The 15671-nt window shown below is 43.8% G+C and overlaps 1 protein-coding gene across 1 annotated transcript in view; it reads left to right on the plus strand.

Moving 5' to 3' along the window:
- Positions 1-15671, plus strand: part of LOC119396079 (uncharacterized) — a 101088-nt gene that overhangs the window by 17863 nt on the left and 67554 nt on the right. The window contains exons 4-5 of the mRNA XM_037663164.2: positions 10508-10655; positions 14416-14472. Coding sequence (XP_037519092.1) covers positions 10508-10655; positions 14416-14472 — 205 coding nt within the window. The remainder of the gene's footprint in view (positions 1-10507; positions 10656-14415; positions 14473-15671) is intronic.

Genomic DNA, 15671 nt, shown 5'->3' on the forward strand with positions numbered 1-15671 from the left:
AAATTACACTATTTCTGGAAAGGCACAATTTTTAAAAATTAGTGGTCTGCTGGACAGAATTGCATCAAGTCATTCTTGTTTGTATGCATGCGAAGTGCACCATCATCTGTTTCAATGCATTATGTTAGAGACAGCTAGTGCATAAAATGCAGAATACACAAACACACGACTCGCTCTACAAAGCAAGCGCAAGTAAACACAGCATTGTGTCTCTCTGTGGGAAGTACAGAGTAATAATTCTAACAGCCGTTTCACCAGTGACCTCGAAGTTTTCCAAGTATAAGGTTCACCCATGTTTTTAACTAGGTACCATATACATGAATCTGTAATACCCTTGCACGTCCTTTAATTTTTGTACAGAAACAAAAACGGCTGTATATTGAAATAATTTGCAAAAGGTGCTATTTCATCTTCATTAGAATTCAGCTTTTATGTGGAGCTTAACACTTAGCTAAAATGCATACTAATTTTATTGACTCATCATTAAATATAAAATGACATAAGATATCTTGCAAGGCTTCTACTATATAGTCATTACTTTTTATTGCTACATGTAATAGACTTCTGGCAACATTGCAGGGCATGTTTGAAACGCCTGCACTTTTCCACTGCACTGCTCCAAGCTTGTGAAGGGTGACACTAAAATGCCTTCCGCCTCTGCATCTGTATCTCGCGGTTTTCTATCATTGCTGTCTTTGTGTAGCATGTACTGTGATTGTATTGGAAACACCCATATTGTGGGGTTTGCAGCTGCCATGATGAGATTACAGTTGACATTAGTTTCTTGCCAGCATTCTTAAACTAAAAGTTAGCGGTGCAGCGGTGTAGTTGCGATGTTGACGTGCAAGCTGGTAAGACAAAACTACTTTGCATTTGATCTCAAACTCCTTTTCCACTTGCCTCAGACACACTTGGGCATCACGTACGAATAATGGCATCTCTCATGGACACAGTTCCCTTCGTAGACGATTAATGCAGAAATTTTTGTGGCACCATTGTATTTCTTGAAGCATTGTCAGCTGGCATGGCACCAGTGGAATTATCTGCTGCTTCGTCATTGCACGAAATTTGCACTGACAATTCCAGTGGTGCTGAAGGCGCTGAAACTGGGAATGCATTTTCCTGGTGTTTTTTAAAGCAAACAGTGTCAGAGTTTTAAACATGCTAATACCATCTCGGCGTCACTAGGTATGCGTTGCACAAGCGAACCGAAGCAAGGCAGCACAGATTCACTCCAGTTATAATTCCTTGATGGGAGCAAACAACCCATGACATCAAAATTTTCCTATTATTAGTACAGTACAGTCCACTCTTAGAGGGAACACATGATCGCGTGGCCGGCGGCCCGCGTGGCGCAAACTGGTGGGGAGATTTGTAAACGCGGCGCACGCGCATAAAGGCGTCAGGGCGGCATTACTGCTGTTCGTCTGCTGCTTTCCGCCCCTGTGCTTGGTGAGCGTTGCACAGCGCTTCCGTTTTTCAGCAGTGCGATTCATGTAGCCGCCACTTTACCTGCGCGTCGTCGGGTTATCAGCAGGCAGAAAAAAAAGGTGTGGTTTGTTTGTTGCTGTGGTTTCTCGCCAGTTTTGATGCGATGCGATTCGCAGTCCCAGCGGCCGAATTTTGACTGGGGCCCCCAGCTGTGGCATACTGTGAAAGTGACAACGAAGCCTGTCACTTGCATAACCTAGTGTAACTGCTCATTATGAGGGAAACTGCAAAAAAAAACAACGTCGACAAAGGGAGAACAGAATAGCACAAGCGCATGCGCTTGTGCACATGCACTTGTGCTGTTCTGTTCTCCCTTTGTCGGCGTTGTTTTTTTTTTGCGCAGTTTCCCTCATAACGAATTACCAACTAGCCCAACAGTCTATTCTTATAAGTGCTCACCGATAGGTTAGTCGTAAGCTTTCAACATGCTGCTCGCACCAGACGGCCGCTTTTTATAACAGACAAGGAGATTTATGCCCGATGCAGAGATCATAGCAAGCTTGTCCTTCCAGCCATAGAAATATAGAATTTCGCTAGCGCGCGCCGAGCGCTAGGGCGAAGAAGTAGCAGACGATGCGGGACACGAACCGCCCTTGTGATTCTACGCGCATGCTCCGTGTTTCCGCCAGCAGTTAGCGCTCTGCGGACCGCTGGCCGCGCGCTCGCGTGTTCCCTCTTAGAGTGGACCGTACTGTACATTGACTGTACTACTATGAATATTTTTGAGTGATGTCATGCATGTATAATTTTCATAAACTGGTGTCGAACCCCACTAGACGCAGTATTGCTGCAATCATACAGGAAAAGCTTGACCTTGCCTCTGAATACGAGAGCACTGTGATTGCTTTATCCTGAGGCCTCAACTGTGCTCATTGGCTGTGCTGAGCCCATCTGACTAGCCTCTGTTAGGCGCATCATTGCTCTTGCATTGGGGACAAAATGGATGGGGCTGAAATGCAGAAGCACCTGTGTACTTAAATTTAGGTGCATGTTAAAGAACCCCCGGTGGCCAAAGTTATTCTGGAGTCCCGAAATACAGCGTGCCTCTGAGTCCTATCTTCATTTCGGCTTGTTATACCCCAGAATTTTTCACCCTCAGGAATGTAAAAATTACAACTACGACTTGTTCTTTCTCTGCTTTCTTTACCAGATGTGAGAACGGAATAGAATCGCCAATTTTGTTTTGCTGAGTGCCTTTCCAGAAAGAGAATATTCAGCATCATAGAGGAGGGATGCTCATCTGGTGCCGTCAGCACAAAGTATACACAGTCCCATTTTCTCTGGTTACACAGGATGATGAGTAACCCCAAACGATTAAACTACTCTTTCATGCCATGTAGCAGAACTATAAACTCCATCTCAGAAGTTCCCTTCAGTACTGTGGGGGCTGCAGGGCCCCTTAGAGCGAAAATCCATTATGATGTATTCATCCGCGCCATGTCGTCTGCTCAGCGTCCCCCTGGCGTCTGTGCACACGCGTAGGGCGAGTAAAGTGAGCAGACGGCAGCCCTGGAAAAAAAGAACATGGCTGCATCCATCGATGCTGGTGTCCTCCGCCTCGAATTTATCTCCTCCTCGTCATGCGCAGTGTGACCTCTAAGTTCCAAACAGACACTTGTATTTGCTTTATATTTATGTCCTGACGCTTCGACAGCACTATATTTGTGACTATATTGCGCTATTTTCATGAACCATTATCAGATTCTCGGCATGTTAGGCTTACCAGGTGTGGCTAAACAAACAGCTGATCTCACCAATGACAAAATGTACCTGATGCTTTGTCCCCATCATGAGATGGCACAAAGCGATGGCTCATTTTACCATTTAATTGTTGCGGTCAGCGCTGTCGGCAAGGAAAAAGGGCAAGTTCAGATCGAAGTGGGCGGTCGCGTCAACGTTGATTTGTAACCAAAGTTACCAGCGGTTACTCATACAAAAATTAAAGAAATGCGACGTAAATGCAATGGAGAATAAACATATTCATGCAAAGTGACATGTGCTAAGCAAGCGCAAATGTCGCAACCCTGCAAATTGTAAGGCATTTATATCTGGAACTATGTTTTGCTGCGCAAGCATGTGGCTTGCTTACACCCCGTAGCTTTGGTAGTGCTGAATGGTAGTGGTGAGGTAAAGTATAAACACAGCACACAGCAGAGTGAAATGCCTGTCCAAGCCCTCGCTGTTATGGAGTTCATGCAGGCGAGAAAAGACATTGACTGTCCAAATGGCATTTCTTCTGTGCTGGTCCACCTTAAGGGGCCATGACGTGATCATCCAACAATTTGCGATTTTCAGCTAAGAATAGAAGTAGAGGGTCTGTTGTGCCTGGGTATATATGAAAAATGGACTATAAAAGAATATTTCAGTGCAAAATGAGCCCTAGAGGATGCTGGTTATAAACCCCGCCCACCACTGGAGACCGCCATTTTGCCATGGCTAGTGTGACATCATGTGCTGCACAGAGTGGAGCTGTCATATTCTACTAAAGTTTCAGCCGCTGCAGATCGTGCACTTTCATTGCCAAGCTGAAGAAAGCTGAAATAGCTCGATTGCACGTGCAGCTGACAACGGAACAAAATCGTTCGCCGGAATGCAGATGCTTGCAAAGTAAGCAGCTTGTTACGTCATGGCTTGCGAGTGCACTAGCCTTGCCTGACTCTCGGGCCACTCGAGAGTTTATAAAAATATTCAAATACAACTTAAGTGCTAGACCAAATGCGCTAAAGTTTTGCCAGCTTGTTTGCGAATGCATGAGGATTAACCTGCATAACATAGAATTGGGTGTCATGGCCTACCTTTAAGAAGCTGCAGATGCTGTGTGCAAGCTGTAAAATTAGAATCATGTTCATATCACCGAGGTGAGGAATAATGTATACTGTATGGAAAGTCAGTTTCGATGATGCCGTATGCACAAAACAATGCTGAATCTACAGGTTCATTTATTCAAGCAGCCCATAGAAGTTACATGAGACTTCCTTCATTAGCTGCACTTACCTTAATAAGTTAATCGTTTTTTTAGACATTGTCATATTATTTAAACTAGGATGATGAAAACTTCAGTGATTGTGTATATTCGTGTGCTGATATCAAATATGAACTCAGTTTTTATGTGCACTATGCCATTACTTTTAAAATGAATGATTAATGAAAACATTGTTTGATCACATATTGATTAGACTGGATGGCACAAAACTTGCTGAATTTTACACAAACTCACTGGATTCTACACATGCCAAGAAGGGCAACAAGCATAATCTTATGGTTCTAGCTTTCCAAGAAGAAAAGTTCAGCTTCGAAGTTCTCACTTGAATGACTAAAAGCAATTTTCTTATTTCACCCTTTTTTAAAAAATTTAATTTCCAGAGTAACAATTTGCATATAATTGCACTCACTAAACACTAAGCTTTTCAGCAAAACAAAAATGATCAAAATTCAGTGTGCTGAAGCTGAGAGAAGCTTCTCAAAATATTGTAGTGTTATTAGGGGTGTGTGAATATTTGAGTTTTGCATTCGAATCGAATAATTTGATTCGACTTTCGAATAGCTAGTATTCGATCTTTGGAATAATCCGAAAGGACGAATATCTAAAACACGACAAAGGCCAATGGTGCAACTTTGTTGGGGTGGTGTGGCTAAAACTAACGCTAACGTCTTTACAGTAGGCCTTTCGTTAAAACTGTCACTGATATTCTGTTTCAAAAGCCAGCGCACGTTTGACCGACAACTGATTTTTCTCGACCCACTTTTTTACGGCACGACAGAAAGCTCACTCTTCGCAGTGTTTGTAGCTGCAGGAGTTAATCCCAAAAGCACGTAGTTATTTTACAAGCAGTATTTTTCGATCTGAAAGGCTCTAAACATGGACATACTTTTCCTCCAGCAACGCTGAGAATTGATAGCGATGCCGCCAGCCCTTCTCGCGATTTGTGAAAGCTATCGTTGTTCTGCTTTCGCCGGAGTTTCTGTAATTATGCTTAACCACCTTTATTTATAGCTTTTCAACTATTTTTGAAAATAACAAGCTGTTACAATGAGGTGATGTGGCATTATACATCTTCCCTTTATCTGTACCGTGTTGTGTGCGCATGCGTCCAATGTTGCCTGCGCCTGTGTCTTGGGTGGGTTGTCGCGGTGTCATTACTCTCTCGATGCACGAGCCAAGCCAAGACATCGAAAACGTCACTACGCGTATGCGCGGCCCCGCCGAGTAGCAGCGCGCGTCATTTCTGAGACGAAATGTAGGTAGCAAAACTATGTCGCTCCAAAATCTTAGTGACCTGGAAACTGCGTGCACGATTGCATGACCACGCTGAAAAGTTGCTTAAGACATGCTGACGAGCATGGGATCATTACGTCACGCGAAAGCAGCGCCACTTTAATGCATGCTACTAAAGCAGGCCTATACGTACATTTTACTGAGTAATACCTTTTAATATGAAGAAACGAACAATATTTCAGTACTAACAAACAAATCGTCAACCGCTTACAGCAATCAACGGTCACGTGGCCGAGTTCAACGGATTGTTCATGTTTTTGCCGCCAGAGGCGCCACAGGTTATTTTCCGCGACTTTCAATTAAGAAATAAAAATATAAATCCATCTCTCACGAGAAAAGCTGGGTTGGTTTGAGTCAATGCGATGGACAATCTTTCCATCAGTGCAGTCATCTCATTTCATGTTCTGGGCAGTTGTCGGTCCCTTTAAAGGAGATTATGCCATTCTCGCACGTCATGGCTACAGCAAAGAAGGCCAGAGAACAGACTGGAAAACTGTCGAACTGCTGGCATAAAAAAAATAACCAGCACACTGAGCTCAGACCTTAGAGTCAAGAAGTTCTAAGATACTTCAGTGAGCCGCTGATCCTAATAAAAAGGATGATCCTTTGAAATACTGGAAAGAGCATCGAGCTGCACTTTATCCAGGTAACGCAAAAATTGCTTTGCAATACCTTCCCATCCCTACTATAGAGGTGCCCAGTGAGCGCATGTTTTCAACTGCCAGAAACACTAACATCGTGGTGAGAGAGCCTGAAGCCTGGTCATGTGGAACAGTTTGTGTTTTTGCACGGCAGTTTGTAGTCTTTCGGAGCAGTCACTCATTGCGTTATGTTTGTGAGTGAGCTTGTGGACCAGTAATGGCAAAATCCAAAAACATTTCCGAAAAATTGATCTCTTTGGCAGTTTTCGGTCCCGAAAAGTAGCTTCCCCCTTTAAGCAACATTGGAGAGCTTGCATTCTGAGAGCAGGGTATTTTGTCAGGAAAAAATGCTGCTTTGTTAATTTGAGTTTGTATTCCTCATGTCAATTTAGTGCTGACATATCCCAATCTCCGTACATGTTGCCGCAGTGCACTCTCCAACGCAATTTGAGCATCAACAAAAAATGCTCCAGTAGGGATCTGCCATGCCCACGCTCGCCGCAAAGATCTAAATAGAGAGCTCGATGGACAGCAGCCATCTTCAGTCTCATTTCATTTCTGAGAGGGAGAGAAAACTTTATTAGAAAGTCAGTCAATGCACGTCAGGAGAGAGTCTACCTCCCCCGTCGCCCCTAGCTGTTGGCCATAATCCCTTGAGACGCTTGCTGTAGAGTATGGGGTTTGGGAAAAACTCTGTCCGTAATTTTCGCCACATAACCTCCTCTTTCTTACTGAGTGATCTGTTCGCTCCTGGGTATATTTGCCGATTTAGTCTGTAGCGTGCTGTGATTTCGCGGTATGCGCGCATATCCTCTTTTCTCTTTGTAATTTCGGTGACTTGGGAGGTTCCGGGGGTCGACCGGTACGTGAGACCTCGAGCGACCGAGTGAGCCTCCTCATTCCCTCTATGTCCCTGGTGAGCTGGTGCCCAGACGAGCAGAATAATCTCTCTGGGTCCTTCTACCGTGTTCAATATACAGGCAGCAGTCTTCATCACCCTTCCCAATTCATAATTTCTTGCAGTGTTTTTGCAGTCCGACAAGGCTGGCAAAAGAGACAGCTTTGCAAAGGCAACATTGAAGTAAAAAACTATGTGGCCACTTTGTTGTCCAAACAAGTTAGTGGCTAAGCAGAAGGCTTGGAATCTCGCCAGGAAGGTTGTCTGCTCACAAGATGAGAGTGATAAAAAGTCTTCCCCTGTTTCCGTATTTGCACGCCCACCCTCTTCAATGAAAATTGTTAATGAATGATCAAGTTTAATGATGATGTTAATGAATAAATGAATGATGAAGTGTAATGAATGATGTTAGTTATGTTGAGTATTTCATAAGTTGGAAGATAAAGTATGTGTAAAAGTTCAAGGCATGGCTTTATTATTGCAAACGTCAATGGACAGTGGAGCTGTGGGAAAGCCTCAGTGATGAAAGTCTTACACGGCTGTACTCTCTCCCTTTCTCATCACCCTTAACCTCGCTTCCCTTTCCTGTTCACTTCCTTTCTCCTCCCCTCTCGCCTCATGCATTCCTTGCCACTCCATTGCTTTACTATAAAAGGACTGTGCGCTGGGCGAGTTGGTACTCCATTACTACGAAAAACTGCGCAAAATAAACTGCGTGTGTCTTCCCTGTCCCTGTTTATTTTGCGCAGTTTTTCGTAGTAATGCTTTACTACGCTTTGCTCTCTCCCTTCCTCCTCACCCTTAACCTCGCTTTCCTGTTCACCTCCTCCCCTCTCACCTCATGCATTCCTTGCCACTCCATTGCTTTACTATGCTTTGTTCTCTCCCTTCCTCCTCACCCTTAACCTCACTTTCCTGTTCACCTCCTTGCTCCTCCCCTCTCGCCTCATGCATTCCTTGCTACTGCTTTGCTTTACTATGCTTTGCTCTCTCCCTTCCTCCTCACCCTTAACCTCGCTTTCCTTTCCTGTTCACCTCCTTCCTCCTCCCCTCTTGCCTCATGCATTCCTTGCCACTCCATTGCTTTACTATGCTTTACTCTCTCTTCCTCCTCACCCTTAACCTCGCTTTCCTTTCTTGTTCACCTCCTTGCTCCTCCCCTCTCACCTCATGCATTCCTTGCTACTCCTTTGCTTTACTATGCTTTGCTCTCTCCCTTCCTCCTCACCATTAAAGGGGTCATGAAGCACCCCTTGGGTTTGTTGAAACAACACATCCTGCGGAAAGCTGACATGGCTATGAACTACTCTGCACAATATTACAGTCGTGCGCGCCGCGTAAAGGCCACAAGCGGAGCGCGAAGTTGCCGTTTCCTCAGGCTCCCTCTTTTCAAACAGAGGCCGGTTCTGACTCTCGTCGGTGGGCGGGGCGTCTGCACGTTGACGTGGCGGATCTGCCAGTTTACGTCGCAAGAGATATGGCATGTGCTTATTGGCCGATAGCCGGATGAGATGTGCTTCTTGCCACGGGGTGCCGCCACTTGCCCGCGCCGCACTCCTCAGTCTGCTAAATTTACACGGTAGCCACACTCGCGCATGCGAATCACAGCGGGAGAGAGATCGCGTTTCATGACGCACGTTGACGTAACTTCTTATCCCCGTGCCATCCCTCCCTGTCTAGCTTCCAGTGCGCTCGTCGGCACGAGAAAAAGAAAGCGCTGAGAGCGTGCGCCAAACCCTCGTAACTCCGCTCATTCTTGACGGATTCGAGAAATTTTTGCGGCAATCGATTCGGGAGGCAGTAAACTCCGATACTGAGGTCATTAGATCATTACTTGGAAAAGTGGTTCATGACCCCTTTAACCTCGCTTTTCTTTCCTGTTCACCTCCTTGCTCCTCCACTCTCGCCTCATGCATTCCTTGCCACTCCATTGCTTTACTATGCTTTACTCTCTCTCTTCCTCCTCACTGCGAACGACATTGCTGTGGACGGACATAGCTCGACTATAACAGCTCCGCTGTAAAATACCAATTTTACATACTTTGCTTAGCTTAGCTTTCTCTTGTCAACGTGAGGGGCCTTCACTTCACCGAGACATCTCCCAGATGCATTCAATTACTCGGATCACTCAAGCTCAAAGTTGTATTCTAAGCTGTCAACGTAGACTGTCTACGATACTGATACTGAACAGAATTGGAACACATCCTATATATGTGTATGGACCTTGCAAGTGTTGGCTAATTTCGGCATCATGATAATATTCTCAGTGATATTATTGCTAATTGTGAATTAAACAAGTGAAAATTATACATGCATCTGTTCTCAAAGATAAAGTATTTGACCTTTGCTCTTCCGGTCTCGATCTATTGTTGTATACTTAATGTTTTTTCTCCTAGAGTCATTTGAGGCGGTGTCAGGTGCCATGTCAAGTGTAATAATGCCTTTATTTCAAAATAGCGTGAGGACCCTCTACCACGAGCCCTCTACCAGGGAAACATGGTAACCAGGTGAACATTACATTTCAGGTGGCACCTGGAGCGCTCTTTGAAACACTAGTTACATGCATGAGTTGTGTCACTTTCCTCATATTGAGCTCGCCACAACAGTATTCACCAAAACATATTGTTGCCTTCCAGACAACATGTACAAAATCTTATAAGCTCGCCACAACAGTATTTACCAACACATATTGTTGCCTTCCAGACGGCATGTACAAAATCTCATACTATAGTTTTACTATACTACACTATAGTATAGTTATACTATACTACAGCACCCACTTATTTTTCTCTTGTACATTGATGCTTTTGGTAAGAAAGTAATTTTAAGTTGTCTTCTAAGGGATCAAACTTGAGGCTGAAAAGCATTCACTTTAGAAAGTTCTGGCTTATAACGGTACTCAGATACAAAGTATTTAAGATAGCAGTAATTTGGGCAAACCTAGTTACTTTTTCAAATCTAATTTTCAATACAGTGCAGAAGTAGCTGTGCAGAGGTGGGCACAGCAGAATGAGGAACTAGGGTGTTCAAGCATCCTAACTGCTCCCTCTTCATTAATTTCTAAATCTTTTGAAAGTGGGGCAGCAGAAGTTGAGCATTGTTTTTGCTTTCCTTTTATATAATTACAATTCTTTAATGAATAATTAACTAGAATATTTGTAGCTTGAATGTTTCTAAATGAACTTTGTCTACTGCCCGCAGGCTAAATGCTCCACTGGATTCGGAGGATGATGAACCATCGTCAGACGTGTACAGTCTGATGCGGCAACAAAAGATCACCAGGCAAAATCCTGAACGTTATGAGGCATTGTGCCGTATGAATCCTCAGGTTGAGAAAAATATCAGGAAGGTGAGCAGGCCACCTATGTCACTCTATATGTGCTTAAAAGCCAGTAAACAAACCCTGACTTCTTTTTTTACACCTCCCAAACAAGCTCGCTCATTCGTACAGAAGGCTGCGGCAATCACATTGGGTGCTACGCAGACGCTCTATTAATAAAAATAGTTAGCGTAGCTTCCACTGGAGGCACAGTGCTAAAGAGAAAGTAAAGCTGATGGGCACCTAGGTAGCCCTGGCTGTTGCTGTTTTGCTAAGTTTTGCGAATTTTCTCTTTTTCTCTTCCTCGCGAGCAAGTGTTGGTCACAGATGCTTCATTGATCTCCACCAACGCTTCAGAGTGCACTTCATGGTCGCAACACCTCATGCGCAGCAATGCTAGAGGGGGGACGTGACGCGTAGGGAAAAATGGTGCTTGCACCACTATGCATCAGGTGTCACAACAGGCGAGCGCACCTGAAGCGTCAGTTGAGATCAATGTAGCATCTGTGACCAACGCTAAGACCGAGCTAATTAAGCTATATATTACTAAGACCATGCTAATGAAGCCATGTAAAGCAAAGACCGAGCAAATTAGGACCATACTAACGAAAACGATGCTAATTAGGAGTGCAAATTAAAACCAAGCTAATTAGGACCGTACTCACTGACATCATGCCAAGTAGGAGCGTGCTAATTAAGATTATGCTAATTCCATGCTAATTAAACCCGAGTAATTAATGTCGTGTTAATTAAACCATTACCAATTCAGAAATAACTATTCAGTATCATGATAATTAAGAACTAGCTTATTAATACCATAAATTGAGACCGAACTGACGCGGTCTTCACTCCGAAGCAGACCGAGCAGACTGAGTAGACGAGCCACATAAAAAGCTGGATCTTAAGCTCCTCTGAGGGCTCCAGCCTTGCACAAGTAGTGCAAGCTGACCAAATTATTTTATATGCCAAGAAGCTGCTGCTTCGCGTCCACCGCATAAAACGCTTGACAGTCACGGGTTGAACTGGGGCCTTCTCAGAATCGAGTTTGTACCCGAGTTCGCGCGTCAATCAGTTTGATTGACAGACGCCTGTGGCAAAGATCGGGTCCGCCCACAACATTTGCTCTTTCGGGAAGCAGTGCTCACGCCGCAATGCCAGCGAGCGGCACGATTCATCTATGAGCTTAATCACACAGACTGTTCACACACGCAGAAAGGACTATAAAGGTTATATCATCACGTGGCTACGTCGTCTCGCATTCAATTTCACTGCGCTCGCGATATGCCACTCGGTCATGAAGCAAGCGCCCCTGGTGGCATTTGCGGTGAGAAATGTTACTAGTATTTATGTGTTTGTGGAGACATTGTTTCTACCGATTTGTTACTGCAGAAAAATCTTAAGATGTGTAATGTAAGTAGCAGTAACCTGCTCATTTATTTATCTGTAATATTCGATAGAAGCGAAAGGAGCTGCACGAGTGTGCTCCGTGTGCGCTCTTGTTGCCTTCGTGAGTGGAAATTTCCATGCTGCAGGTGGAACGAAAGACCTTGCCCAAGAGAGAACAAACGCCCACAAACGTGCCTGTGGGAGGTGCGATGTTCAGTTGGCAAAAAGATAGCGCGACAATCACGCTGATGTCGCTGCACTGTTGAAATGTTGACTGAGTGGCGGTGCTGACGCGTTCACACACAGTATTCCTTTGAAAACCGCTGCAAATGCTGCACATGCGCTTGTGACGCCATGCTCGCTCTTGTAGCCGTTTTTATCAACGCTGCTATCGCGCGCTCTGCACTGTCTGCTTTCAGACCACCATAGTGCGAGCTTGGAGCAAACTCGTGTTCCCAAGAAGCTCGTGCCGTCTTTTATAGCACTCCTGCATCTTTTTTTAAGAGCTGGATGATCAGGTTTTCAGGCTCTTAAAATTTTCAAGCTTTTCCATTCTCTTCACAGTCGGATAAGATTTGTATGAAACATCCAAATTCAAATGAAGTGGTCATGCAACATAAAAAAGAGCAATTTGCCATTATCTGTTTTGTCTGCAGGGCACATGTTTAGTTTTCGTCAATGAAAACTGATTGAGAGCATGATGTGGCAGTTTGCTGATGGATAGTTTGATAGAAATGCTAAAGGCTCTTACATCACTACATGGTTTTGTCTGTGGCATACATTTGCCATTTTATACTGTAGTAATGTAAATTAAACTTCGAAATTCATCGCAATGTTAGTTCCATGTCAGCTGCCTAACCTTGGTCCTCAACCACCTCCGACATTGAAATAAATTTGTTTAAACAATTTTTAGCAACTTGACCATTTTGTACAGAAGCATTGGAACGCTGTAATGGGTCGTCCTCTCGAGCGCCTTCTAGTGGGTCGCCCTCTTCGCCTCTTCTCGGAGAGCACGCCCCTCGTGCTCGTGCTCGTGAGAGTCTGCAAGTCTGCGCTCCGTCGACTGTCGTCGTTGTGCACCGTCGCCGTCAATCCCGCCGTCAATAAACGCCTTTACAAAGTGGTGGAGGTGTTAAAATTTGTTATAAACGAGAGAGCTAACTAAAATATAAGAATAACCTTGAAATGCATGACAAGTGAAAAAATATCTTATTTCCTGCAGTTGACTGCCATTGTCTTGCCATCAGAAATCAGTCTAGTTCATGTTCCCATATTTTTTATGGGAAACTGAGCTGGCTTTTATTTTTTTAGACTTGAGGGTGCTTGACACATACTCAGAAAATTAAATGTAAAGGCTGTGTAACCTCAAAAATGCATGAGCCAGGAAAATGTAAAATCTGCAAAATTTTTCTTTTCCGGGAATGGAAAATCTATTTTAGTGTGCAGTTCTATAAAGAAAAGGCCATGGGACATGAACCATTTGGTTTACTGGTCAGATAGCAGAGATATAAGTGCATGCCAAAGGTGAGGGGTAATGTAACCACACTGACGCATGGAAGTCTACATGCACACCCATGTAGGTTCTTGATTGGCAGATAGCCACCTGGATAAGTGCCGGTAAGACACAACAAGCAATTTTGTTGTGCCTAGTGAAGTCGTTGCCACACGCCCAGTACTGAGACTGCTTTTATTAGTTACATGTAGCAGTTAACACAGGCATAGTCAGTTTTTGGATATAACAGCCACAAAGGGAAACATACGGATCTGGTAAACACATGACCCTCTGGGAATCAAACAAGACTTATTCGGAGTGTAAGAGCTGAGGAAGTGTTATGAACAGGAATGTATCAGCAAGGTTTTACTGTAACACACTTTGGCAAGGAGTTATCAATGAAATTGACCAAAATGAAAAAGAAGCGCTTCATTTTGATTTGAACAATGTGTTGGTGCTATTCTGTGTACTCCTACTGTTGTGTGTGATGAAGCAATGCATCCGCACTGCATCTGATTGGGCAGCACTGACAACGCATTTGTTTTTTAAAAATCTGATTATGCATTCTTACAGATGTCCAAGGAGCTTTGTCATGTATTCTTATTTTGCTTGACGCAGTTGTACGTGCACTGCCAATGATCCCGTCTAGTACTGTCTGCTTTTGGTAATATACCGTATTTTCTCACATATAATCCGAACCAAAAACGGAAAAATGTGCTCAAAAAGTGGGGGTGCGGGTTATATGCCTATGTTATATGCATACTTTTTTTTTCCTTTTTGTAGAGTTAAAGTTAAGGGTGCGGGCTATATTCAAGGGCGGGTTATATGCGAGACAGTAAAGTAGTTTGCACGTCTCAAACTGCTCTCGGAAATCACGCTAACTGCCACTGCTGTATGTTGTTCACTTGACAGGTGCTACGACGACGTCCGGAGGGCATATGGCTATCAGACCTTGTAAAGGTGTACAAGGTGAGAAGTTAGTCACTTTGTTCATATGCAGGCTGAAACTTATTGTTGCTATTAGTGGCTAATGTGCTCTCAGGCTATCTGGCTTATGCAGGTTCTACATTTTGAATAGAAAAACGATTTCATTTGTATGAGTAAATTATCTTTCCATAATACACAAAACAGCACTTTTGCCACAAGAAGACACTTGTAAGCCAGAAAATGCACCAAAAAATGCAATTCCCCCTTAAAACTCCTGCACCAAGTCGCCATGACATCACAGATATTGACAGCATCTGCTATGGCCTGCATAATTTTCGGTCAACGAAATTAGTTACATTCTGTTCTAAAAGAGCCAGAGACTTAACATAGCAAGTCTCAAGAAAGTTCAATCAACCAATGTTGCCAAAGTATGAATAAAGATTTTGAAATTCGTGAAGTCTCACTGACGCAAGGTATGTTGTTGGGCTAGTTGGTTCATAGATTCAGCTAAGCTTTAAACTGCTGAAGAAGATGGGATGAAAACAGAAAGCACAGGTGCACACACAAAGCACAGACTGCACTTTATGTATGCGTATGTGTTCCTATTTTCGTCCTGTCTTGTTCGCGCAGTTTAAAACTTTGCTGAATCGCACTGACATTCAGTCCTGTGGTATTGGTGTAAAACTGAATAGTCAAACTAGGACCTTCGTTTTCTGTTTTAATAAAAAAAAACCTATGATAGTGGAATAGTTTGTCAATATAAACATATTTAGTGTTTCACTTCTGTGTCCCTTTGCAGTCAAGACTCAATATAAAGAAGTTGTACTAGTGGCGTAGAACTTCGTTATATTGTGAATGTTGTTATATTAAGGTTTTGATGTTTCATATTTCATAGAAAGATAAGAGAAAGAGAAATTCTTGGCAAAAATAAATTTCTTGGCAGTTGCTGAACACCTCCACGCAAAATTTACCACGCATTGTAGAGCTCCACTGGGTGCCAGCTCATTTAGGGAACCTCGGAAACGAGGCTGCCAATAAATTAGCCCGAGGTATGATTTACCGGACTCGGGACAGCCTCAATTCGGGCTTCTCGAAGGAGCGGGCACACACTTTTGCAGAGCTCACGCAAATACTCCGTTTGAACCGTTGGACCTACCCTCCTCCTAAACCCTCCCTTACCCACTCCCAACAAGTCCTATGGAGACGTCTCCAGACCCGCACTCTCCCTTCCCCTCAGCTGC

The sequence above is a fragment of the Rhipicephalus sanguineus genome, chromosome 1 (genome assembly GCF_013339695.2).
Source record: "Rhipicephalus sanguineus isolate Rsan-2018 chromosome 1, BIME_Rsan_1.4, whole genome shotgun sequence".
NCBI classification, from domain to species: domain Eukaryota; kingdom Metazoa; phylum Arthropoda; class Arachnida; order Ixodida; family Ixodidae; genus Rhipicephalus; species Rhipicephalus sanguineus.